The sequence below is a fragment of the Chironomus tepperi genome, unplaced genomic scaffold (genome assembly GCF_022539635.2).
Source record: "Chironomus tepperi strain 1889 unplaced genomic scaffold, CSIRO-AGI_Ctep_v1 contig_100, whole genome shotgun sequence".
NCBI lineage: Eukaryota > Metazoa > Arthropoda > Insecta > Diptera > Chironomidae > Chironomus > Chironomus tepperi.
Window position 1 is genome coordinate 1,706,343 of NW_027226222.1, and position 26,440 is coordinate 1,732,782.

Below are 26,440 nucleotides of genomic sequence, written 5' to 3' on the forward strand. Positions count from 1 at the left end.
TCACCAAAGTGTGCCATGACACAAAAAAGGTTGAACAGCACTGGATTGTATTGAAAAAATGGAATCACTTAAAATTGTTAGATAAGATTGAGTATTATTAATTACTGGGTAGAGTTTGGGTTTCTGAAGAGCAGTTAGAAGGCTTCAACTTGATGATCGTTAATCTGTGGTTTTAAAGCTTGTCTTGGCAAGTTGTTTATTAAAATATTTAGGTTACAGCAAAGGGAAGGATGAGTTTTCTGAAGTTGATCTTTAAGTGTAGATCTGCCAAGAAGCTCTTTAATTTATGGTGATTTCAAGGAAAAGGCAGCAGTTCACTTAACTTACCCGAACATGATATTGGATAGAACTGTTTTGTCGCCGAATCAACTGTAAACACGAAGTTGTTTACAAAAGATGGATACGATTTTAAAGGCACAAATTTAAATTCAATAAAGAAGTCACAAAAATGCTAGCCGTACCTTGAAAATTTATGTCTGGGTCACACATGCTAAACCCATATAAATTGTAGTAATTTCTCCGTCTTAAAGAAAAATGTAAAGGCACAGCAAAGTCGTATTTTAAATTTTGTTGATTGCTACAGAAAGACTTGCTACAGCTCCTCTCATTTTTCATTTAATTATGCTGCTACCCCTCCTAATCCTTTAAAAATTTTCTCCATTTCTTATTTATTCATTTTTCACAATTTTCATCTCGTGCTGAAAATTTTAAGAAACCTCGCAATTTTTCAATCTGATGAGCATCTATAGATTCATAGACATTTATAAAAATCAGACTTAAGAAACAGACAAATTGCTTTGAACGCCTTCATTTCTTCTGGAAATACAATAAGCTAACAAGATTTGAAAGGAAGGAACAGAAAGTCATCTCATTTGTCATAGGAAACAAAAAATTCATTGTCTGTTATGTTCGCGTTTGTTAACTAAACCAAGCATGATGTTCTGTTTTCAGCGCATACATTTTAGAGATAAGGCAGTTAATAAAACATTTTGTCCTGTTGGTCAACTTCTGTTAAAATCTCGTTAACTAGACATCGTAGTTTTGCTACAATAAATTTTATAGATCAATTTATTGACATATTCACATAGTCTTAAATCTTGTAATCATTCCTAAATTCGATAATTAATGATTTTAATTTCTTCCAAATTGCATTTGTAAACATACCTGAAGTTGGCTGCGAATGAAAAATTTTACTCGAAAATTTGAATTTCAAATAACCGTTACAAATATTATTTTCTGTATGGAATCGACAATTTCAGAAAATTTTCAAATTTTTGAAAACCGTCAATCAATCAATTTTCTGATTGCTGGGTCAAAAATGCGCTTAAGTCTCTCGATAAGGTTGACTACTTTTCTATACATGAAATCATTTTTGGAAGCATGGGATATACATCAATGTGGTATTCTGTTCATTTTCATCCTGGAAAAGAAAATTCTTAGACATAAAAAATTAATTTCCTGACTCGCTTTATATGAAAGGCAATAAGCAAGCGTGCTCAGCACCGGACGTCAAAAGAAATCAATAAACAATAAATTGAATGATTATTTATGATATTGCATGAATGAGCTATTATTTGTAAAGCCATTCACAATTGTAATAGTAATAAATAAGGCAATTTTTGGGAAGAATTATGATCTCTCTGGTTTTTCTATTCTCTATCATACTTCCGTAATATTTAACTGTTAGGGCAACGGAAAAGTCATTCCCAATGAATTCAGCCAAAAATGTTATTCTTCTTTATTTGTGAATGAAAAATAGCTTTTATCTCTCATTCAGCATGTTGCTTCTATCACAAAAAAATAAAGCAATTCTGTTCTTCTTTTTTGTACTGTTTCTATGTGAGTTTTTGCTAAATAAGAGTTGCTGTATATTCAGTTTTTCATTTTGTCGGTTTTCTATCTAATTGGGCAATTTAGATTGTTGGGTTTGCCGCTTGGTAACAAGTTAACAATTTTATTTAATGTCTAGTTAGTAACCAGATCTATGGTCGACTAATGACATTTCCTCTGAAACGTTCAGTAGATCATCAACCGTAGGTCTAGTTATCAATTAAGCGTTATGTCATTTTGTCCATTTGGGTGTCCAATACAACAGTAAACTGTGCAATTAGCACTTTATAGGGAAGAAGTTTTAAGAGAGCATTATGCCACGCTACTTAACGATCCCTGGTAGCTTAGAAAATAAGAGCATTTGACACGTAGTCCTAGGGCATGAGTTCAAATCCCGCTCGGGCTACAACTTTCAGAATTCTCTTATATCTTTAAAAGCTTAGCACCAGGAAGGTTTCAAACACACTAAACTTTTGAAAGCAGCAGAAATTTACAGAACATTCCTTTCTTCATAATCTCAATCAGGAACGTTGCATAATGAGTGAATGACTCCTTAGTCAATCCAATAAATTGATCACATAGGTTATATCGTCTGAAAGCGGTCATATACCTCATGGAATGACCTTAGATACAGTAAAAAGCCAGCCAAATTATTTGCCACTTAAAGCTCCAAAACCATCGTAAATCGCTCTCATCAACCAAAAAGTAATTTGCTTTGTACTTCCCCTTCTTTTTTTTGCAAAGATAATGATTTTTTCAGAACGTGGCAATTTAGTCCATTGCAAATGCAAAGCAAGCATATTTTAAGCATTAAATCTAAATTATTATGCAATTAATTCTCGAGACTAAATCTTATTAAGCATTACCATTCGTATTCAAGACAGTCACTTTGTTGCTGGAAAAATTGCGGGATGCCAAAAATTAATTCCCTTTTTTCATTTCCGCTTCTTTCATTTCAATATAAAAAAAGAAGCTTGCTTTCATGTTGTGTACTTATAAACATTTGGTGTGGGATGTTAGACATGTGGGAAGACAGGAGCTTGTGTATCTATTAAGTTACTATTTTCATTAAGTAATTTCAAAGCTCATTACCTCATTATGCCTTATGGTTTCTCGAAATTTGAGCAACAATTTAGAAGTTAGCATTAAGCATATAGACACTGTGTTTTTGCAATCTTACTGATTACAAAATGAGCATTTTAATTGGCTTGTATACACAAAATTGTTCCTTAAATTGTGACTCTATCACCTTCCCTTAATTAATTCTATCATTATTTTACGAGAATTAGGAAAAAATATATAATAAGGAATAAAGGCATACAATAAAACATTGTGATTTAGTGTTGTTACAAACACGAGCAATTTATTTGTGGTCTCCAATGTATTCAAGTATAAAAAATTTGTTTTTGTGTCTTGCAAGTTGATGTGCTATCTAATTGAATTAAAGAGAATAATCATTAATTAAATGTGTCTTTTAACTTTTGGGTATAAATGCATAATTTAGCATTTCTTTGGAATTTTGACTGCTACAGTTAGTAACAGAATGAATAGTTATTGTCTGGAACTTGATCTTAACAGGCAAAGAGCATGCTTTTATGGTACAAGAATACCACTAGGATACTTAAAAGCTGTCTCTTTGGCTGTTAGGTTGATTTGGTGTAATCCAGACTCAGATTCAGTTAGGTAGTTCTGTAAGAATTTGGAAGTCTATCCCCTTATCTAACAAGACAAACTTAAGATGCCTTTACAGATCAATCATGTTTTAGTCCAAAATAATCGTTTTAATGTCGAATTTGAATTAAATCCGATCGATACAATTTAAAATGATGTACAACGCTGCGATGATTTGGCAGTACACTTAGAACCAAGTTAGAGTCAAATTTCGTTGTTTTAAATATGCAGCCGTATATTGCCGTGGTGTCAAGATTGCAACGCGTTAGAAATAAAATCCCGGGATTGAAAATCTTAGTGCCAGAGCTCAATTTCGACCCGAATTTTATTAAGAATCGCTTTATTCATATAAAATCAAGGTCGATTCCCCTAGCAGGCAAAGAACATACTCTGAGTATACTCACTTTTGTAAGCATGTTTATTGTATGTTAGGAATCCGATATGAAATTCGAGTCGACTTCATCCTCTGTTTGTCCAAATAACTCCTGAATTAATCAAAAATTAGCCAAATTTCAGACTTATAAATAAAAGAACTTAAAAACAAAAAAAAAAAATAATTCCTGCATCGATAATTGTACATAGGTTTATAGCTAGCTAGACAGCTACAATTGAACATTCTCAATTACCAACTAGTTCTTAATATTCATTTATACGTTATCACTAGACAATCGGCAATAATTATCGCAAAATGTCTTTGTTAATCCATACTATATCCAATAAGATAATTAATCACAATGAGACAAAGTGTGTCAAACCACAAAAAAGTGTTTCCACCTAGAACAGATAATCACCAAAAAAAAAAAGAAAATCTGCAATAAATTTATAAAAATCAATCCAGCAATCACCATAAATTATTGTATTTTGTTGTTTCCACACCTAATTTAATTTTCCGAATGATAAAAAAAAATGTTCAGCACATTAATTTATTTTATGTCTGTATTTTTACTCTCGCCATTTCTTACAGATGGAACCAATCGATCCACAAAAATTGATATCGTCTACAACGAGTACTGGTATAGCAACAACATTATCATCAACAACTGCAGGACACGTTAATATTAGCCTTAATGATCCAAGAAGTCCAACCGAGACTGTTTTATCCGGAGATGTGCCAGCATCATCGATGGGCACGTCACGCGAGGATGAAGATTCAAGTAATCAAAATTCATCCGATTGTAAAAGCTCAGGACAAAGGTAAATGAACTGACTATTTTATTAATTAATACTTAATTTATATCCATAAAAGCATACCTTAAATAATCAACCAAACTTAAAACAATTTCATGTCAAATATTTGCAAGTCAAAGTCAAAAAAGCAATAACGAAAGTTAATAAAAAAAATTATAATTTAAAATAACCAAAAATGATTCATAATTTATCGGAATTGATATAATTAATTAAAAGATTGATTATAGTTTCATTTATCGGTCACCCTCATGTTCATCAAACTTCGAGCGCAAACCAACGACAATAAAACGTCAACGCGATCAATATACGGATATTGATACATTAAATAAAATTAACAATGAAATTGAACTTAATAACGATGAAGAAGTGGATGGAGAACATAAAAGTGCGCCGATGAGTTGGGGCAGTCTTCGAGCAGTTGGACGTTTCTACTGTCAATTACGAAAAATCAAGAGGCAATGAATGAATAAGAAGCTTGATAAAAAAATTAATAATTTTTTTTTTATACCAGAGATGATTTTTTGTTGTTTGCTATTTTCCTTCATTATTCTTGCTGACCTCCTATATATACAAAATGTATCAATACTAATAACTATTTTCTTCATAATGGAATTGAAACTTCTTCAAACTAACACAAGGAAGAAAGTTTATTTTTTGTATGATTTATTACATTTTGTTGTTGGAAAAAAAGCTTGAGCTTCATCTTTGGGGACATTCATTTATTACGGATCGCTAGATAAATATTTTGAAATGGGTTTGAGATATCCAGGGATTGCTTTGATCTTATTCCCATTTACCCGGTATGATCCAGGTTCTGAATGACCTGAAATTATCTACTTTCGAAATTTTCGGAAATATAACAAACACCTTTTTCATTTTTAAATTTGATCGAAAGTCGGCGAGTACTTTGGATCAAAATTCGGTCGAAATTTGACCAAACTTTAATTGAATTTCGATCAGTCGATGAATGGCTCAGTGTCGTAGTGCTATAGCCTCTTACACATGCTACCCCCTTAACAGACATTTTGCTAAAATAGACTCAAATAGGTCAATCGATCGAAAATCCGGCTTTAGACCGACTACCGACTTCAATTTTAATCCGGATTCCGGAACAATACCAATGCCGGATTTTGGATCAAATAGCTGACTTGTTATATTAGGTATGCTCATGAGTATTCTTACAAAAACGATCATTTAGGTGAATATGTTTATTGTAAGTAAGAGTCGGGTTATGATCATAGACTTGGAAAAGAAAGCTTCCTTAGCTAACAATGAACATGACCAATATAATTTAGCATGCTAATTGTCTGTTCGGGCTTATTTCTTAACTGTTGTATTAATTGAGAGCGAGAAGGTCCCAAGTCTATTAAATCCTCATAAAACATCCAAAAGCTTGACCTCCATGACCATAAAATGCGAACGTAATAAGTGAATGAACCCATCTATTCAAAAAAGATATATAATAAAATATAAAAGATAGACTACATAAAACTATTTCATTTGCTTCATTATCCTTTTGTTAAGTTGAAGTTAGTTGGCAATTCAACTGGCAGAATGTTTGTATCATTTCCTTCTCGTGTCACTATCACTCTGTCTCTTCCTTCTTTTTCTTCTCTCATACTCATAAAATATATATTGTTGTTAAGCTACATAAATAATGTGAAATGAGATTTGATCGTTTCATGCTTTTTTTTAAAAAAAAGAATCTATCCATAGACAGATGAATGCACATAAATTTTTATGTCATTTTACGCCATTGTGTGCCAACTATTTCTTTCTTGGCTTATGCTATTTTCAATCTCCTCAAATTTTTTCTAATCTTACTCATGCTGTAACTAGAAATTTCTTAAATTTATCGATGTTTGCAGCACTTAAGCACTCAAATGAATTTTAACACCCCTTAAAAAAGCTATCCCAAATCACTTGAACCATTCTGAACTATCCAAAAGGAATCATTTGCTTTATGCTTTATCAAAGGCGGGGCAAGAGAGGTGATTTGAGTTCTTAATCCCTGACCTTGGCTACAGGCAACTCAAATATTATTTGCTAATGGTCTGTGATCTATGCTTTAAATTTTCAATAAACAAGCTTGCTGAGAGTTGATTTTTAATCAATTTATGAATCTGTTTTGAACAGCACAACATGATTGTTGAAACACTTGAGCGACACAACGCGGTATTTATGTCGCTGTGTTTATGTCACATTGTTGATGTCGCTCTGTCACATTGTTGACGTCGCTCTGTAACCATGTTGACGTCGCTTTGTCACCTTGTTGACGTTGCTCTGTCACATTGTTGGCGTTGCTCTGTCACATTGTTGAGGTTGCTCTGTGACATTGTTGACGTCGCTCTGTCACATTGTTGAGGTTGCTCTGTGACATTGTTGACGTCGCTTTGTCGCCGTGGTGACGTCGTTATGTCGCCAGCAACACGTAAACATATCGTAAAATTTCTGTGACGGCTCTTTTTGGATCACATTGTGCCACTAGTGCTAGCTAAAAAATTCAGCTACAATATCGCTAAACATCAACCCCACCTCCCACTTCCATAGCTATCTATGCTATTTAAGCTATGCTAAAGCTTTTCAGCTGTAATTCCACTAAATCATAATCATTGGCACACTTTGGATTCTCTAAACCCAAAAAAACACTGCTAACATCTCATTCCAACTTGTTTCTTTGTATTATTGATATACTTATGGTTTTATCTATGGATATATGATATTGCTTACGTAACTGACCTTTATCCTTATCTCAAATTTGTTTTCAAATGAAAATAATATATCTGGTATTGTGTATAGATGCTCTAATATATTATATAATTGTCGAAATGTCAGTGTTTTCACAACCTGTCTCTCTCTCTCTCTACTTCTTCTTCTTCTCTATTTTCTGTCTTCACATCTTGCCACAAAATCTCACAACATTTTTATTATATTTGTACAACATGTATTTACACTCTATGTCTCTATTACTAATAGTCATTAAATCAATAACACCACAGTGTCATCCTTTTGTACTTTTTTTAGATGCCTACTTATAAAGTGAAATTGAAGACATAGAAAATAAGGTGTATAATGTCAACAATTCTTTTGTTTACATCAATGCTTGAAATATAGAGTAGAAAAATAAATGAATAAATCAATTTAGAGTGGTTAGACGTGTGTAAGCTATTAAAACTTCCAATATCCAAAAATACTTTCTTGTTTTTCTTCAGAAGCATTCAACATTGGCATTGATTTTATTTTATAAAGGAACTTATTGATTCATGTTTTATCATATTGTATGTTAATACACCACAACATGTCGTGATAAGTAATTGAATAAGTCTAACATAAATAAATGTAATCATTTTTTAAAGCGCACGTAATGACAGGTAAAGAACATTCGATTATAGTATATTCCAAGTATGATATGCGATATCAGGTTTGAAGGAAGAGAAACGAATTTTATTGCAATAACGATCATGTGACTGGGGTTTATACCTAAAGTACCCTTTAAGGCAGTGGTGTACAACCTTTTATTTTTCACGACACACATTGGTGGTAAGCCTCGGGTGGAATAACACCCACCATAAAATTCATGCCTTTTCAAAAAATTATGACGGTACACTAGTGTGCTGTGGCCCACAAGTTGTCCAACACTGATCTAAGAGGGGCGAAACTTTTTGAGGAGTAGCCAAAAATATTTTGAGGAGTAAGTTTGAATTAAAGACTTCTATTACTCAAATGGATCAGCGTGGGTCAGAGGGGCTGACAACTTAGCGCAAGAGGAGAAGCAAGATAATTTTGCAGGGCGGGTGGCAGTATGCTTTCCCGAAATTCCGCCCCGGAAGATTTTCGGGATTCGAGATGGGACTGGGACGGGACTTTCCTGAGATTTCCCGATTCTGGTCTCGATATCGAGAGAGATAGGTGCAGGAAGGTTTAGGATTTTCTCTTAAAATAAATGAAGCATTTTGTCCAATAAGAAGAGGACATTCGAGGTTTCAAACTACCTTTCCTTAGCTTCCTCCTTGTTATAGGTCATATCCTAATAAATCATATAAACGACATTGAAGCCCAATATTCTGACAGCCTTATAGTGCCTCAGGGTTGTCATGTTGTTTCCAAAATAGTATCCTAGAGTGACAACAGACACAAGAAATGCCACACGAGAGTACTTCCAAAAATAAGTCAAGAACTCAAACTTTGGGTTCAAAAGACATATTTTGATTGGCATCACGTCTTATAAATCAAGAAGCTGTCACATGAAGCTTATTTTCATCAACAACTTTTCTTTTACTAAATCATCATTTTTCATCCAGACCAGCCATTAACATTTCATGACTTATCATTGATCTGATAGTTGCTAAGTGAAAACTCAGATAAAATTAAATTAACTTACTATAACGAGAGTAAATAAGCTCAAGCTAGTCTCGTAAAAAAATGTGGTGCTATTGTGACGTATGGATGTACATGTACTCAATGTATACATAAATTGGAGAAAACAATTTCGTGAGAATCTATTGATTGCTAGAAAAAGCAATATTTTATTTCTGTTGTTTTCCTTTCTGTTCCTTTACATTCTCTTTATAACATGAATAAACAATTTATACAACATTATTTCATTCTCATCGGCTTAAAGCTTCCCTAACATTCCTTATCGTGACAAGAGTCAGAAGGTGTTTGTGTCAATGAAATTCTCTCACACAGCACACAATATATAACATTTGGTATTGTTCAACTTTGAAAAATACGCAGATATATAAAAAACCACAGTAATTTAATTACGCGCTTAAATTGTCGCGCTTGAATATGATGATAACATTTTCATTGCCAGATAGGCAAATGCTATGTAGACAGTAGGGAGGCATTCAGGGGGAGAGGAAGTTTGGGGGTCAGACCCATATCAACATTTTGGAAGAATTCTTCAATTTAATAGGGGTTTTCGTGAAGAAAGTAACCAGAACACTCTGGTCGTCTCAAATTCAAGTTTTTCGATATTAGATTGTCGAAAATTTCGAACTTATTTCAAAGTAACGGTCAAAAAAAATTTGAATTTTAACAACGAAAAAAATTCTTTAAAAAAAATTAACGGTCGTTTTTGAGCCACATTCTGAAAATAACCAAAATCTCTAAATTTTTGGATACACCCCTGATACACAGCCTTAAAAAAAGTCAACAAAAAATAATATGTAGTGAAAAATGTTGGAGTACTCGTAACAACGTGATATTGTATTTAATTTTTTTATTCAAGCCAAACTCATGCAGTGACACACATAAACAATGTTACGCAAACAGTACCTGTGCTATTTAAAGGAAAAAAATGGCATTTATTGCAGATTTAAAAGGGGTTGCTGAGAGATTTCACGACTAATGAGAAAAATTCCTTTGTAGATTTTTTTTGTTTCGATAATTAAGTAATCCATGAGGAAGCCTTTTATGTCTCATATTACCTTGGAGGCATTTTTTTGAACAATAAAAGCTGAGCTTTAAATTAGAATGCTTTATTTGTCATTACAGTAAAATCTTAAAGTGGCTTAAAGCAGTGCTGAACCTTCTATTTTTCGCGTTATTTTTAGTGATGAGTCTCGTCAAAACCATATAAGACATACGATTTATGGAATTTTCAAAAAAAAATGGCGAAGCAATAGTGTGCAGCGTCACAAAGGTTGCCCATTGTCTTAAATAATAGGAGCAAGTCCAAAGGTACAATCCCAAGCGGCATTAATGAAGAGGGATCTTCCACAGACCTTTAAGGACTATACTAAGTCTCTGTTAACAAAAGAGGTCAAGTTGAGCCTTAAAAGCTTCTTCATTTCTTTCGCTCGTAAATGCGACGAACCGCACTTTTTGCCAAAAAAAAAATGGGTCAAAATCAGTCATCAGGACAACTTTACGTCTTACCGTTAATACAGCGATGGAGTAATCCTCTAGAGAATACATTGTGCATCTCATAAACTCAATCGATTTGTTCAATATACAAATTGCGTACATCCATATAATTCACGACAATAAATCAACTGTAGTTCATGAAACATCCCTCAACTTCCTTCACTTCTTCTTATTTATAGAAGATAAAGTGCGGTGCGTCGTAAAATTCCAAGAAAGCACTTACAGGAAAGTATTTCTCAGAAGAATTAAGAATACTTTTTAAATTTGAATACGAAATTGAATTTTAATGAAATTCATGAAAGAATTGGAGTTTGTTATTTCAAATGTTTAAGTATACCTTTGAATAATTTAGCATGTATAATAATTCTAAAAATATTAAAATTGTTTCTAAGGATTCTTAAAGTTAAAAGGGTATTTACATTTTGCCTAACAGAAATAATAATGGGTAACATGAATAAAACCCCAGTAAGCATGGTGGTAAAATTGGGTCTAAAAATGATTTAAATCAGTGATGGGCAACCTGTGTGCCGCGGCACACTTGTATGCGGCCAACATTTTTTAAAAATGCCATGAACCGTATGACGTGTGCGCTTTCCGTTCGAGGCTTACTGCCAAATTGTGCCGCGAAAAACAAAAGGTTGGCCACCACTGATTTAGATGAAAAAATTGTGGCTTTCCATAATCCGAGCAGCAAAATATATCCGCTGTGACACCGCTTAATTGCCGTATTTTCGGCAAGATGCGAAGTTGCCCTGTTGCCACCATGAAGGCTAATTTCGACCCATTTTTAAAGTCGTTCAGGTAACTATCCTTAAAACAGATTCCGAGGTCAAGTCGACACGGCTCTTCAATCGACTTCGTGTTGATACAAGTTGACTTAAATGTTTCGGTAGACTATATTTCAAGTGCTGCCTAAAGGTTCAACCCCGAGTGAGACGAGAGTAAGTTGTTCTCAGAAGAAAATATTTCCACATCACTGTGTTTATGGCAAGACGTGAAAGTGCTCTCAGCACATGCAACACATGCAACAAAGATCGTGACTTGGCACGAAAAGCTTCCGTTTACTGCTTATACCCTGGCTTATAGGAAAATATAGACTAAAGATAAAGCTATAAGACAAATTGTATAGTTGCTCAGATACATTATAAACAGGTGCTGTGCTGCATACATATCACATCATTTGTTATAGTTTCTGGCATTGTTTCAAGTTTATCGTCATTTATGGATTCACGGTCAAATATAAACACAGACTCTGGCTTTAGGGTAATAAGCCATTCCACAATTACAAAATAGTTCATATAGTAAGGTGGATATTCTACGGTCATTTGATACAGCTTAAAAGTTTTACATATGCACATCTGATTACTATGATAACTCCAATTTAAGCTATACCTTTCATGAACAAAGGTGTAATTTAACAAATTTTAATGAGTAGCATCAATTTCAATGCACAATTTAATAGAATATAATAGTTATAGCTGTCTGCTCATCAAAGTGAAGATGAAACTTGTGCATTATTCAAAGTATAAAGGAAATCATTAATAAAATACAGAAAATTTCATTAGAATCCTTCATCTCGATCATTTGTCGAGCTTCTTTATGCTTCATCAAAAATAATAATTTTGCCTTGGCTCACATTCTCAAGTCTTTAGGGGTTGAATCTGGGGTAAATCATAACATTACTTCCCTTCTTTCTTTCCGTGCCATACTTTTTGCGCTTCCACCAATGATTTGTATTAAAACAATTGTACAGAATAAAGGAAGAGGAGAAAGTACGGAAAATTTATTGTCGACAATGAAAAAAATGAGGAAAAAGAAGATATAAGTGAATTCTGTTAACGCCATAACCAAACGAGAGTTGTAGAGATAAAGTAATGGAAATAAAACTACATTAAGTATCGCATTGTGTATATCATAATAACTGTTGTCAAACATTGTCCATTATTACTCTATGGCTTAAATAAAAATGACATTCCCTGTATAGTAAACGATAACATTCAAAGCTCTTCCATGGTTCACCATTAAAGACGGCAATTGAGATACATAGAGTGATGAAAAGAAAGGAAAATGAAGGAAATTTATAATAATAAAGTGTATATATAGCTTCGAGAAATGAAAAGAAGTAAAAAAATCTGAAAGAGGGTGAATGTTCTTTAAGGAAGAGCCTTTCGGTTGCGGTCAATTTGGCTGGATATATAATTTACTTCTTAATATACTTTTGTCTGAATTTCTTTTAATAATTTTGAATTTCACTCCTATAACACGCTGCGCATTGCGCTATGTCATTACTGTCGAATGCGTTTGTAAATGACTGTCACATGGCACCACGAAGGGTCTTTTACCCCAAACCACACAAATGAAGCTGATAAAGCGACACAAATGAGCGGTTTGACTTCACCAAGTAGCTTTTAAGGCTCCTCTAATGCTCTCTTATTAACACCAAATTATAGCTGCCTTCCTTCGTGTGTCATAGAAGCTGTCATATAGATATCGATATAATAAAAGAGGATCCGCTACATCCTTGCAAGCTCTTTGGCAAAGCCTTTTTCATTTTAGTCACTCGGGACGTGACATCACTTATGGTCATTTTTTAATGACATCTATTGATGGTCTTGAATCATTAATATGTCGTGACATTAGCGATCGAACATTTTAATGAACATCCCCAAAAGACAATTGAATGTTGTTTAAATGCCAATAGCTAAATATCGATTTTCGACGATTATTAAAATGTCTAGCATGCTTTCAATCGGTCATTATGGGCAACCTGTGTACCGTGGCACATTAGTGTCTAAATGCCAATTTTTTAAATGAAATACCATGAACTGTATACCGGTCGAGACTTGGACAACCAAGGTGTATCATGAAATATAAAAGGTTGGCCACCACTGTATTAAATAGTTCAATGTCTATAAAGTTACACTAAATGCGCTCTATGCGTCAATATGTCATGACTTCTTATCTTTTTAATGAATCAAGGGGAAGAAAAAATTGTCAAGGAAATTCGATTATAACTTGAGAATAAAGATGGGATGAATGAACTGAGAGAGATGGAAAGATTGTCGGTATTGTTATCCCAATAGCAAGTTTTATCACTTCATTAAAGATGAGATGTAGAAGACGAAGATTGAATGACTTTCGAAGAATCTTAATTAATTATTTTTTTTTCTCATACACACCAATACACACATAATTAAATTTGGTTACTTCCAGCATAAAAAGAAGGTAAAGTAAGAATAAAAGAAATACCACTGCAAACAATATAAAGTGTACTTCCGTTACTTTTTCTCTTTTTATTTTTATCTATTTTTAATTAAATTCAAAAGTTTTCCTGCCTTCAACCTTCAATAAAATAATACAGTCACGTTTTGGAGATAGACAATTCATTTCCATCTTTTCCTTCATCTTCCATTTCCGCTCCTTTGTTCAATGAAGTGATGTTGCTACTCGCATATTGTTTTACTGTTAATTCTTTGTGGATTCACTTAAGGAACAAATTAACCAAAAAGGAGTTTTTGTTGGAAAATTGTTTCAATTTTTTGTTTAAGGGAGGTAGTTCCAATCTTGTTTAAGATTATGTTTCTCACTTGAGACCCGAACAGCACATGCTAGTTAATCGATCAAGAGTGTGACTCTAGACTGGTGTGACTCTGACTGTCGGATTAGTTTTAAACCGATAAGTTCAAATCCAGCACCATACCAGTCATGGCGGCCACGTACCAGATTTTGGATCGATTAACCCACTTGTAATATTCGGGAGGCATTGAACACTCTCAAGTTCAGAAGCAATTCATCATTTTGTGCAGTCGTGGACAATTCTGTTCTGTTTAGATCAGTTCTTCTCAATCTATACTCTATGTACCACAATGTATTTTCGCTTTAAAAATTGGCCGAAATCAGCCAATGTGCCAAGAGGGCAACTTCGCATTTAACTGTTAATATGGAAATTTAGCGGTGTCTTTAGTTAACTTCGGGATGCCTTCATAAAAAATTCATTACGTATCAAAGACATAAGTCACTAAAAGTCACACTTCGATCATCAATTCCTTAAAACACAAGAGCCTGTCAATAATCTTAATTAACTATGTCTATGATTAGTGCCATCGTCTTCCTTCATTTCAAATTCATGCTATTACAAACAATAAAACGCAAAGACTATAAAACGGTGTCAGTTGGATACGAAAAAGTTTTGTTCATCCTCATTAAGAACACTAATATCATCGCTTTATTTCGCACACTGAACTGCTTTATTTAAGTGCCACCATAAAGTTAACAATAAAAGTTTGTGGTGAGTGCTTTGTGCTTGCGGAGGAAGGAAACTGTTTGTTGGGCGATGTCGTACGAATCTCATTTTAACATTAATTATTATTTTACACTACAACCTGCTCTCACCTCTTGACATACCTTCTTATTCTACTTAATTATTTTGATTGCAACACATATTAAATGAAAAGCACGACGTTGCTTTATCACTTCCTTTTAAGTCTTTTGTATATGCTGTAATTACAACGTACTCGCTTCTTGTTTCTTTTTCAAATATTTTAAGTTCTTTGTTTCGCTAATACGCTTAAATTATTTAACAAGGTTTCCAAAGAATCCGAAAATTAAGACTAAAGTAGAAGCAGAAATAATTAAAAATGAAATACTACAAGTATATTCTCCGGAAAGAAGCAAGATAAGTTGAAAACTTTCATAGCTTTGAGCTTTTTATTTCATTTCCATTTCTGTCTTGTTTTCAAGTGTTTATTTACAGAAATGCAGATTCAATTAAAACATCTGCTTGTTACAATTTGGAATTTCTCATGAATTTTTTACCGCTTAATAATACAGTTCATTTGTGGCTGGCTGGCTATCTGGATGGTTGGGTGAGATTTGAGATCTCAACAACCACATAACGTAGAGAATTCTACAATAGTTTGAAGCACTAGGTATTTTCATTGAGTGATTCCGGTGTCGATAGCTTTAGAAGCAGCAAACTATCTCTAAACACTTTAATTAATGATTTTTCATTTCATAAGTAAAAACACGTGGTTTCCAAGTTCAAATTTTGATTTTCAAAAATATGAACTTTTATCGATTGTTTAAAGTTTGAAATTTAAAAAACCGTTAAACGCAAATTCTTTGAATTCATTCGCAGTTATTTATCAATCAAAAACTGATAATTGCCTGAGTTGATTAGACTCCAATGGGGATACGGATTTTTGAACTGAAATTTAAGAGTACGATTACCTAAAATCCTGTTAACTCTGACGTTCGATAGAGTCGAGCTGAAACTGCTTTTATTATTTTTTAAATCTTTTGGTCTCAGATTTTTAATGCTTGGAAAAATCTTGTGGAGAATCTAGAGGGAAAGGATTTCAAGCAGAAATAATAAAGGTTGAGCTAGATTATTACCAGATTATAATCACAGTTTTAATTGCTCTAAAAAATATATTTTGAGGTTATTTCCTTTAGTTAGTCAAGGTTAAAGATCTTTTTGGTGCTCAAACTCATCGTTGAGATTTCAGACGAAGAACATTGAATCCAAAAGACTTTTTTGAAAAGCACATGTCGGATAATCGATCTAAAATCCGGTATCAAGTCGCCATGACTTTGGACCAAATCAGCCAACCAATTGGCCAAAGTCAGGTCGGATTGGGACCGGATTTCTGATCAATTTAACAAAGAACTTTTTTCTTCCTAAACAATCACCAAAATAGGAAGCACGGATCATGAAAATTGATCTCCCTGCTATAACGCTACAAATAAAGAAGCTTGACAAAATCTATAGCATAACAAACTAAAATCTTCATATCCAAAATTCTCTCTTATTTCACCATTAAGCCATGAATCTGATATCGCAAATATTTTAAATTTCCTAATTAATTAAAAGCTATTTTTGTATATTTTAATAACCGGCAATGAAAATTCATTAGAAATTTGAGAAAAGCTTTGTTTTTCTGCAAGAAGGAACTAATGACTAATAGATAAATATAGATAGCTATAATGAAAATGATGGATCATCTGAAATTTGATGATTTTTTGAAGCTTAAGAAACTATTTTGAATTTTGCATGATTTTTTGATGCCAACAGCCATAAAGCAGCCAGATAAAGTAGCTTGAATTAGTTTGAAACCATTACTCTTGATCAAGTACTTACTTAATAGCTTTTCAGCTAGAAGCGAAGTTTTTAAGTCGACTACAAACTTCAGCTTTAAACTCGTGCCATAAAAAGCAGCTTAAAATAAGTGTTGTTACTTTATATGCATATATCAATCTACTATCTACTTCATTTCTATTTTCATTTGACTATATCTGTACTTAAAATACTATTTGCTCGAGATCTAAAATAAATCCGTAAGGAATAAATGCAACTTTTGTATTGGAAATGCAAGAAAGTAATTTTTTCCCATTCTTTATTTTTCTCTATCGATGTTTGTACTTTACTTAACTTTACTAATACATTCTATAACCTAACTTTGAATGTAGATGTTTGATATGAAGTCTTGTATGGAATTTGAGATGAAAGTCTGTGAATTGGGAATCAATAATAATCTTTCGACACGTATTCATGAATCCCGATCGGCACATACTGAAATGTTGCTAGCAGGGCATCAAGTCAGTAGTATGCTTAGAAACAAGTGGCAGCCACTTAGCGAAGGCAACCATACTTAAAATCAAGTAGAAGTCAATTGACAAATTTGGTTGCTTTTTCTAAGTGACTTCCACATGATTCTAAATATCCTGCCGCCTCGTCGCCATGATGGAAACATTTCCATGTGGCACATATTGATCGGGTATATTTTTAGCAAGCGTTATGCAAAGAATATCTTAATTAAATTTATTGATATTTGAACATGATGCTGTTTGATGAATTTAAAACACGAGAGTATGAAATGAAAAAGAAAAAGAATCGAAAGTGCCTTGAGTGTCTTCTTTATCTATTCCATCTTTTCATTTTTGCTCACTCTCAGACTCTCTCTTTAATAGATAATTAAATTGTACAAGGGGGAATCATGCTCAAAATCTTCACTTTGATAAATGTTAAATTGTCTATTGGGGGATGAAGATATCTTTGATTTATAGATACATAAATTGATGCAAAATTTCATCTGTTATCTGCCTGTAAAATGGCAGAATATCTTCGTGAAATTAAGTTTATTTAACAAAATTTCTAGACATTTTCGGTAACTGATTGTAGTAGACTTTAATATTATTTATTTTAGGAATATTATTACAAAAATATTTTCTGCCTTACTGAGTTTCATGATATTTTGGTTAAGGTACAACAATTTACATAGGAAATATTTACATCCAGGAGCGTAGTGAGTAGTGATGCTAGGGAGCAAATCATGTCTCCTCTGATAATATCGTGATTGTTCTAGAACAAATTTGTGCAAACTGTGTATCGCGGCATACTATTGTGGCTTACCATCTAGGTGTGCCGTTGAGCAAAATAGTTTGGATGACACTGTTCTTGAAGCTTTAACAATTCTAAAAGAATTTACCATTTTGAATAATTTTAGGTTAGGATCTGTACACGGTGCTTCCATTTTCTGAGTGACAAAAATTAAAGAAGATGAAAAAGAGCTTTCTGAAAAGCTCTTTTATTACACCAAATAGAAACCGTCTCCGTGTGGCATTCTTAGGTTGCCAAATAGGGTTTCCCAAAGTCTCGATTTGACGAATTTTCGAGATCGAGATCAAGACCGATGTCAACCAAGAACAAGACCAAGACTCTAAGACTAAGATCAAGACCAACACCAAGACAAAGACCAAGACCAAGGTCAAGACCAAAACAAGACCACGACGACCAAGACCAAGACCAAGACCGAAATCACGATTGGAACCGAGATCACGATTGTGAATTCATGGTAATTCTTCGAAGTCTTGCTCTTGATCTCGAGAGCCCTTACTACCAAAAAGATGCGGCTACCATTCGGTGTTGCTAATAGAAGAATATCAAAGCTTTGAAAGCTTCATGGAGGAGCCTATTTTATATGTGTCGCTCAGGTTGATGATTACCCCTTAAAATTATGTATACGCTCCTGATTCGCTTTTTGCAAAAAGAATTTTTTCAAAATTAACTTGTTAGGAATTTCATCTTCTCAACATTTAGCATCAGTTAGCATATTTTTCCCCTTTGTCAATTCTACAAATGTCATGAAGAAATTTCTGAAATTGAAAATTTTTCGAATCAAAAAAGCGTTTGAAACATACTTAGAACTCAATTTACATGCGCACACGAAATCAAATTATAAAAAAAATATGGAGATAAAATATTAATAGATCCATTTACAATGTAATCATACGTACTCATTCGGGAATTTCTTGAATAGGAAGCTACATATTGGATTCGAGATACTGAAAGCTTATATATACCCAAGACTGAATACAATTTTTTTGGGGATTCAATGATCAGTGAAATGAAATAATTGCTTGGGGAATAAATCTGTTAAGGGTAATATTGAATATGCAATGAGATATTTTATATCCTAATTGAATTAAGCACATTGAGGAAATTAATATTATTGAGATTAATTAAGTATGTAACCCAGATTCCGCTTATTAATCCATCTTGGATCATTGATTTATAAATAAAATATTGAAATTTTTTTGTTAATTTTTTCAGCAAGTATCAACTGCTGAGGATATCCATAGAAAGCCATAGAATAGAATAGACATATTCCCAAAGCAGCTTATGTAATTTTATCCTGTAAATGAAATATTAAATTTCAAGAAAGCTACATGAACTTTCAAGTACATAATTGTGAGGTCAATTGATTGTATGTTGCAGACGCGTCAATAGACAATCTTTAAATAATTGTGTCTCGTTGGAATTGACGATATAAATGCAATTGAAAATCGATTGAATAAGACAGATTTAAAGGGGAAAGTGCAATTGTGAACATTGGAGTTATTTTTAAATGACGTCAATCAATGCATCTGGAAAATTGAATAATTCGTGAATGGAGTGGCAATTGCAGTATGACCTTTCAGAGGAAGATACACAGTCAGAGAGATGTTTATAGGTCCCATCTTTTAAAGTTTCTAGTCGTGCTCCTGAAGTCTATATTTAGGAAATGTCAAACTGTCGTTCTGATCATTTGTAATCCATGACCTCCCTGGATCTGACATCCAAAGGAAATATTCACAATCACATGAATTTAAAGAAGTGGAAGCTTAGCAACAAATGTTACGATTCATGGAACTATTAAACCTCCGCAAAAGTTATTTTCTTATTACTAAATGGAAGACGCCTTTGTGTAGCATGCATATAGGTGTCTTCCACCTCCAACAGTGATGTTTAAACAGTATATCATTGGGTTTGTGGCAGTTAAAGGGATACAGAAGATGAATAATTTATATACGGTATTTTGCCATATAGTTAAGTAACTCCCAAATAGCTCAGTGGTAGGAGCGTGTAACCGGAAATGGTAGGACGTAAGTTCAAATCCCATTCGGGATCCTCAGATTATTCAGAGTGTGGCTTTCAGAATTCAAAAGAAAATACGTTTTCAAATTTTTTTTGACCGTTACTTATACTTTTCTTCGTAACGTCAGATCAACAAGATTCCAACAAGAACGGTTTCGTCGCTACATTCCACTCAATCTAAGACACCATCAATGGAATTGAACTCTTTGTGATTTAAAGATCAGCGAGAATACCTCAACAAAGCTTTGTTGTAAATTTATGCGATGAATAAATTTTAAAGATTTTTTTTTATTGATTTCATTTAAATATTGTGGATTTTCAATCCACCAAATGGATTTATTCTCATTATGTACATTTATAACGATTCGAAAATTTTCAAAAGGAATTCCTTCATGAGATATTGAGTCATCGTTTATCTTGTTTCATATGTAAACGAAAATACCATAAATTGTATATTAAAATTCATCACAGACTTTCATCTCAAGTTCTTCACTGATCTCTTTTTTTTCTTCATCATAAAGTATATTTGAAGAATATAAATAGATATTTTCAACTTTCTGTATACTTCCATTGATATAATATCTATACAAGTATATTAATATAAGCACAATTTAGTATCCTTTTTTATTCTGGCAAAAGAGTAACTTTTTCCCTTTTTCTTCTTCTTCTATTTCATCTCATGTGTGTCTTTTTTGCTTATTTACACACATCTCAATTACAGAACAAAGTCGAATCAAAGATGGATGAAATTGCGAACGACTGTTCAAATTTCATCAGCCATAGCACCAAAAAAACCGCCACTCAAACGTGAAGATTCCTTTTTGAAACGTTTCTCAACGAGACAAATACCGGAAACTCAAGTAGGTCTTCTTTTTCTCATTCATATCCTTCAACACAGATTCAATTTGCCATATTGGCAATGCTGTAGCTTCATATATTTAAAATAATCACTCTTTACTCAATTATTTCATCTAATTCTTATCTCAATTTCAACACTGACTGTTCATGAACATAACAATGACATTTAGGAAACAGTTGAAGACACTGGCTCCGAAGGACCTGATATCGATAAACACACTCGACGACGAAAACGATTCATGAAACAGCCACCACGGAGTGTGGTAAATCCGGATGAAAATTTTTACTTTTATTGGCTGATGGTGCTTACATTATGTGTCTTATACAATTTATGGACATTGATTGTTCGACAAAGCTTTCCTGAACTGCAGGTAAGAGAGTAGTGTACACAAAAGTTTATATTAAGTAAATTGTGAGAATTGCCTTCGATCGAAGCAATCACAATCAATTTGTTGGATACATTTTTATTACAATGTATAGGCAGACACAATGAGATTTCTCCATTTTGACCTATCATGTGCTACATTATACATTTACCACTTGAGCGTGTGTGTTGGAATTTCATTAGAAATTCACCTCAATAGGGTTTCATGAAATTTATATTGTTGGATATGTAATAGATTAGATTCAATATTGGACTATATGTATGCAACGTATGTCCTTTATGGAATAGATATCGCAATAATTTGAATGTTTTATGAAGGTTCAAATTCGATGAGAATTGGCCGTGATGGATTTGGGAATCTATTGTTCATTATAGGCCACATATTGTAAATATCATATTAAATCAACTTTACAGCTTGTCGAATTTTGGCATTGATTTTTTTGTTCAATTTGCTGAATCGACAAATATTCATGTAAATAACCACATCTTTAATTAAGCTGTAAATTCATTGAACCATATTGACATAAACATTCATACACCTTTTTGACACCGCATCATGAAATTTATATGGCAATAAATGTCCTATTATTTACATCCTCACTCTTCCTCTTTAATATATTTACAAAAAATACAGGAAAATGCGTCAAGGTTTTGGATAGCCTGTGACAGCTTGACTGATGTTGTATTTGTAGTGGATGTTGTGGTGCAACTGAGAACGGGTTATTTAGAGCAAGGGTTAATGGTGCGTATGGCAGCTATGTATAACTATGATTGATCATTTTTTGGCTTATTTATTAACTTATCCATTACTAACCTTCCCAAAACTTTCTTTTTGTTCATTTCTCAGGTTTATGATAGCAAAAAATTGGCATCTCATTATTTACGCTCAAAAAAGTTTTTATTTGATTTAATGTCATTGATACCGTTAGATATTTTGCAATTTCGTTTCGGACCAAATCCATTGTTACGATTTCCTCGTTTTCTAAAGGTAAGTCACGGATCTAATTACTATGGAGGGATTGGTTGTCAAGTTCCATAGCGTATAAGTAACATCCTTAGCTCGATTGACATAAAGTAGCAGCAATTGAACTCTGAACTCTAACCTCTTTGTGGATTTCGAGAAGGACGTCTATCCAAGGGAGGAAAAGCACAATGAGAAATAATATTAATTTACGTTACGGTGTAAAATTTCCTTAATTTGATGGCATTCCCGACATGTTGTTTACTCGTTGACTCAAGCTATGATCAATAGTTCAGAAATGTATGTGTCATGTATCGCGAGCCACTTAATACCGCGAATCACTTGATATCACAATCAACTTTCACTAGATACAATGGGCTTGAGTGCTAAAGCAAATACTGTGTTCCCGTGACCCCTAAAAAAAGAAGCTTGTCACTGTGTTATGTCGGGTATTGACTTTGGTTAGAGTTCACTAAGCTTACTGCCGCTCATAGCAAATGTCTAAAGTCGACTCTCTCCTTCGAAACCTTCTTCCAATTTTGAATATTATGGACTCTACCGTCTCCTTTATTACATCCCTTTGACTTCATTAGTGAGCGACTATCTGCTCTATTGAAGTTTGACACGAACAAACATGAATAAATTTACAATATTAAGAGTAATTTTATTGATGAAACTTATTAGATGCATTGGAACAGACAACAATCATACCGCATAATTTGGCAATATCTCTAACATGTATATTATTTTCCATTGCAGGTTTATAGAGTTGTTAAATATTATTATATTGTTGAAAGTAGAACTGTGTGGCCCAATTTGTGGCGAGTGGTAAATTTGATACATATTTTGCTCATCCTCGCACATTGGTTTGGATGCTTTTATTATCTCCTATCGGAAGCAGAAGGCTTTCAGGTAATTCCTCCTTTTTTTCTACACAATCAATTCAACAGTACATGTTTGAACAACTTTTTTTTTTGTGTTGATGAGAGAAAAAGTTGGTCGTGTAGATAACATTAATGAATGCTATTAGAATATGAAGAACAGAAAATACTTTTTTCTAGCTATAAAATTGATAGGTCGGTATTAGATTATTAAAGTGAAATGGTTTAAGCCTCGAGGTGACCAATATCGTATCTGATATATGTAGCTTTTAATGCAAACATTGATGTTAAACGATGCTCGTACTGAACATTAGCATTTAAACTGAATTATTGAATGCTTTGTTGTACATTGTCATAAATTTACTTAGAATCCAGTGTTGGTCAACCTGTGTGCCGTGGTACACCTTAGTGATGAGCCTCAACCGAAAGCACACACTGTTTACGGTTCAAAGCATTTCGAAATATTTTTGACGTCACACTAATGTGCCGCGGTACACAGGTTGTCCAGCACTGGTTTAGATGAAGATTGGGATTGTTAATCAGTAAAACGATTATTACCATAGCAAACATAAAATAATTCAGTTGAAGTTTCATCATAAATTAAATCCGGTTCCATAAATCATTGTGTCTATATCTTATTATCTCTAGGGAGACTGGGTTTATCCTTTCCGTCCAGGTGATTATGCTACATTAACTAGAAAATATTTAGGCAGCTTATATTGGTCAACGTTGACTCTCACAACAATTGGTGATCTTCCAACACCGGAAACAAATGCTGAGTGAGTATAAAGGAATATTAATTCCTACATAATTTTCATGATGATGAATATAAAGACATTATTGTAATTTTATTCATAGATCAAAATTTAATTTCGATCCTTTTATGTTGCCAAATATGATATTATGTATACCTTCTATATTCTGATATGAATATTATGAAAGACTTTTTTGAATGGACTAACCTTATTGAGGTCAGTGTGTGACTAAATTGAATCGGATGTGTCAATGTCCATTAAAGTAATTTAAATTTCTAACAAAAAATTGAGTCTAGAAATTTGAAAATAGGAAAATTTATGATTTCAAGGTTATATTCATATTGCCACTAGAGATGGACTGATTTATGAATTATGCATGTCTATTAGAGTGACATTACTCTAGTGGATAAAAATACGTTGAATCTGACATTAACTGATGAAATGGATTTTTTGATTTTAAAATATTCTGATATTGAAATTTTAGAAAATTCAAAATTTAAATCCTTTCTGGATATTTTAAAAGCTCATAACATGTTAAACACATATCATTGATCTGCATTTTAAAAAAAGATCGATAATATAACAAGCAGTTATACCCAGAAAGGCCAAATTTTGGAAAAGTTCAGAATGTAAACAAAGATTTGGATTTTTGAAGTTTGAGCATTTTTGAATGATTTTTTAACGGTCATTTTTGAGTTAGTTTAAAACGTATTAATGATCCTGCTTGGATAGGATCTATTTTAAGATCTCAACTGGAGTTCAACTTTCTAATAATTTTCATGTCAGCACACACTGGCTTTCAAGATATTTGTGTAGGAATTTCATATTATGAACATTATATTGATTTTGAACTATGCATTGTTTATGGGAAGGAAGGGCTATTAGATATTTTGTAATATAATTTATTTATAAATATAAGGTTTTATATTTTTCGATTATCTCACATTTCATTGGTCTTTTAATTTTTTTTGTTCCTTTATGGTTATATCCATGTCTGTTTGAAAAAGGGATATAAACCCGCATCGAATTTATAAATAATATTTTAATAGAATCAAGTCTTGCATATATTTGAATGAATTTATATTTAAATAAATTATGTACAATCCATATATTCACATGAGGCTTTCCCTATCTGTCTATATATGCCTATACTTACATATTATCTACGATAAGTTTACATATTATTTCCACAAGAATAGAAAAAAAAAATGCAAAGCAAAACGTTTCCTTTTCTTTCCACCATACCACAACCACACCACCAATAACCGTATGCTTATGAAAAATAACCTTCGATGTAGACCTTCCGATTCGGCGGACGGCCCAATTTCAATCCCAAGACGTGGTCTCAAATCACGTATTCTACAATTCAACTCGAATTACGGGTAGGAATATTTTTTGTTATGTGATTTTAAGTAGCTAAGCACTAAGCGTAAAATCGCTGACTATATACTTTCGAATATATTTTATATCGATGCTGAAAGAAATAATTTTTTGTGTCAATAAAATGACACATTTTATGAATATACAGCATTAAGGAAAAAAAAAGGCAAAGAAAAGGAAAAATTAGGTGACAAATGGGTCATGGGATGGATGAGGATGAAGGGGTGTTTCTTTTATTATATCGATCTATAAGAAATATTTGGAGGCTGCCCGTCGATAATCCGGTATTCATGGCATTTTTTTTATGTTGTCATTTCCTTCACTTCCAATGCTCATTTTTTGTCTTGTTTACATAACTCGACTTTAATAATCTAGTGAGAGCATCATGTCTTGACATACGTTGATAAAGGTCTATGTCTATTCATAATTCTCGTTTTCATGTGTATGCGAATATTTGTGTATTCTTATGTCTAGCTATCTCCATAAAACAGCATATTATAAATCAAACTCAAAAATTCTTTTAGTAAAGAAAAATGCGCAGTAAATAAATAAATTACTTGACATAAAATTTTATGCGAATTTATGGATGTTCTTATGTAAACAACATAAGGATATACCAGAGTTTCTTGACACCTTCATGCCATTCACGTTTGGAAAATGTATTCTTACTTTTTTTTGCCTCAGCATGGTACAAATGAAACTTTTTTTGTTATTATTAACTTGATCATGTGTGCACAACAAATTGCTTGCATATTTGCGTACCACGATATTTTATTCATCGTCGTCGACTATAATCAAAGTTTTCGAATTGTATTTTTGTTCCGACAGCCTTCAATATTTCGAGTTTTTTTTTAGAGCAACCAACATGTTGCAAAAATTTAATTTGGGTGTTGAATTATGAATTTTAAAATTTTATTTACACTCTCATTTACTTTGTTTGGTATCAAAGGTGAGAGTGTGCGATAGAGTAGTATGAATTTTGAGTTATTCCCGAATGCCATTGTTGAAATGTGATGATAAATGATTGTTAAAATTTTTACATGAAATTCCAGGTAAAAATCATAAATGGAATACTAAAAGCAACACTTCTTAGGAGAATAGGTTGAGGTTAGTGAACCGTATGGCTAGTTAACAACTTGACTTTTGTGGAGCTTGTCATAATATGTCAATATAATAACTACACAAAGGTTCGACTAATCGTAGTCTGTTAAACTCTGAGATACTTGCCTATTTTAACAAAGTAGT

The 26,440-nt window shown here is 32.9% G+C and overlaps 1 protein-coding gene across 8 annotated transcripts in view; it reads left to right on the forward strand.

The window, feature by feature from the left end:
* The window catches only part of Cngl (Cyclic nucleotide-gated ion channel-like), an 88,443-nt gene that overhangs the window by 46,271 nt on the left and 15,732 nt on the right, over nt 1-26,440 (forward strand). For 5 of the 8 annotated variants that reach the window (XM_070635829.1, XM_070635830.1, XM_070635836.1 and 2 more), the window contains 9 exons: nt 4,466-4,695; nt 4,917-5,144; nt 20,697-20,835; nt 21,004-21,204; nt 21,853-21,960; nt 22,066-22,206; nt 22,939-23,091; nt 23,709-23,839; nt 25,114-25,197. In XM_070635829.1, the coding sequence (XP_070491930.1) occupies nt 4,466-4,695; nt 4,917-5,144; nt 20,697-20,835; nt 21,004-21,204; nt 21,853-21,960; nt 22,066-22,206; nt 22,939-23,091; nt 23,709-23,839; nt 25,114-25,197 (1,415 nt within the window). The remainder of the gene's footprint in view (nt 1-4,465; nt 4,696-4,916; nt 5,145-20,696; nt 20,836-21,003; nt 21,205-21,852; nt 21,961-22,065; nt 22,207-22,938; nt 23,092-23,708; nt 23,840-25,113; nt 25,198-26,440) is intronic. The other 3 variants (XM_070635831.1, XM_070635834.1, XM_070635835.1) reach the window with 3 other exon arrangements.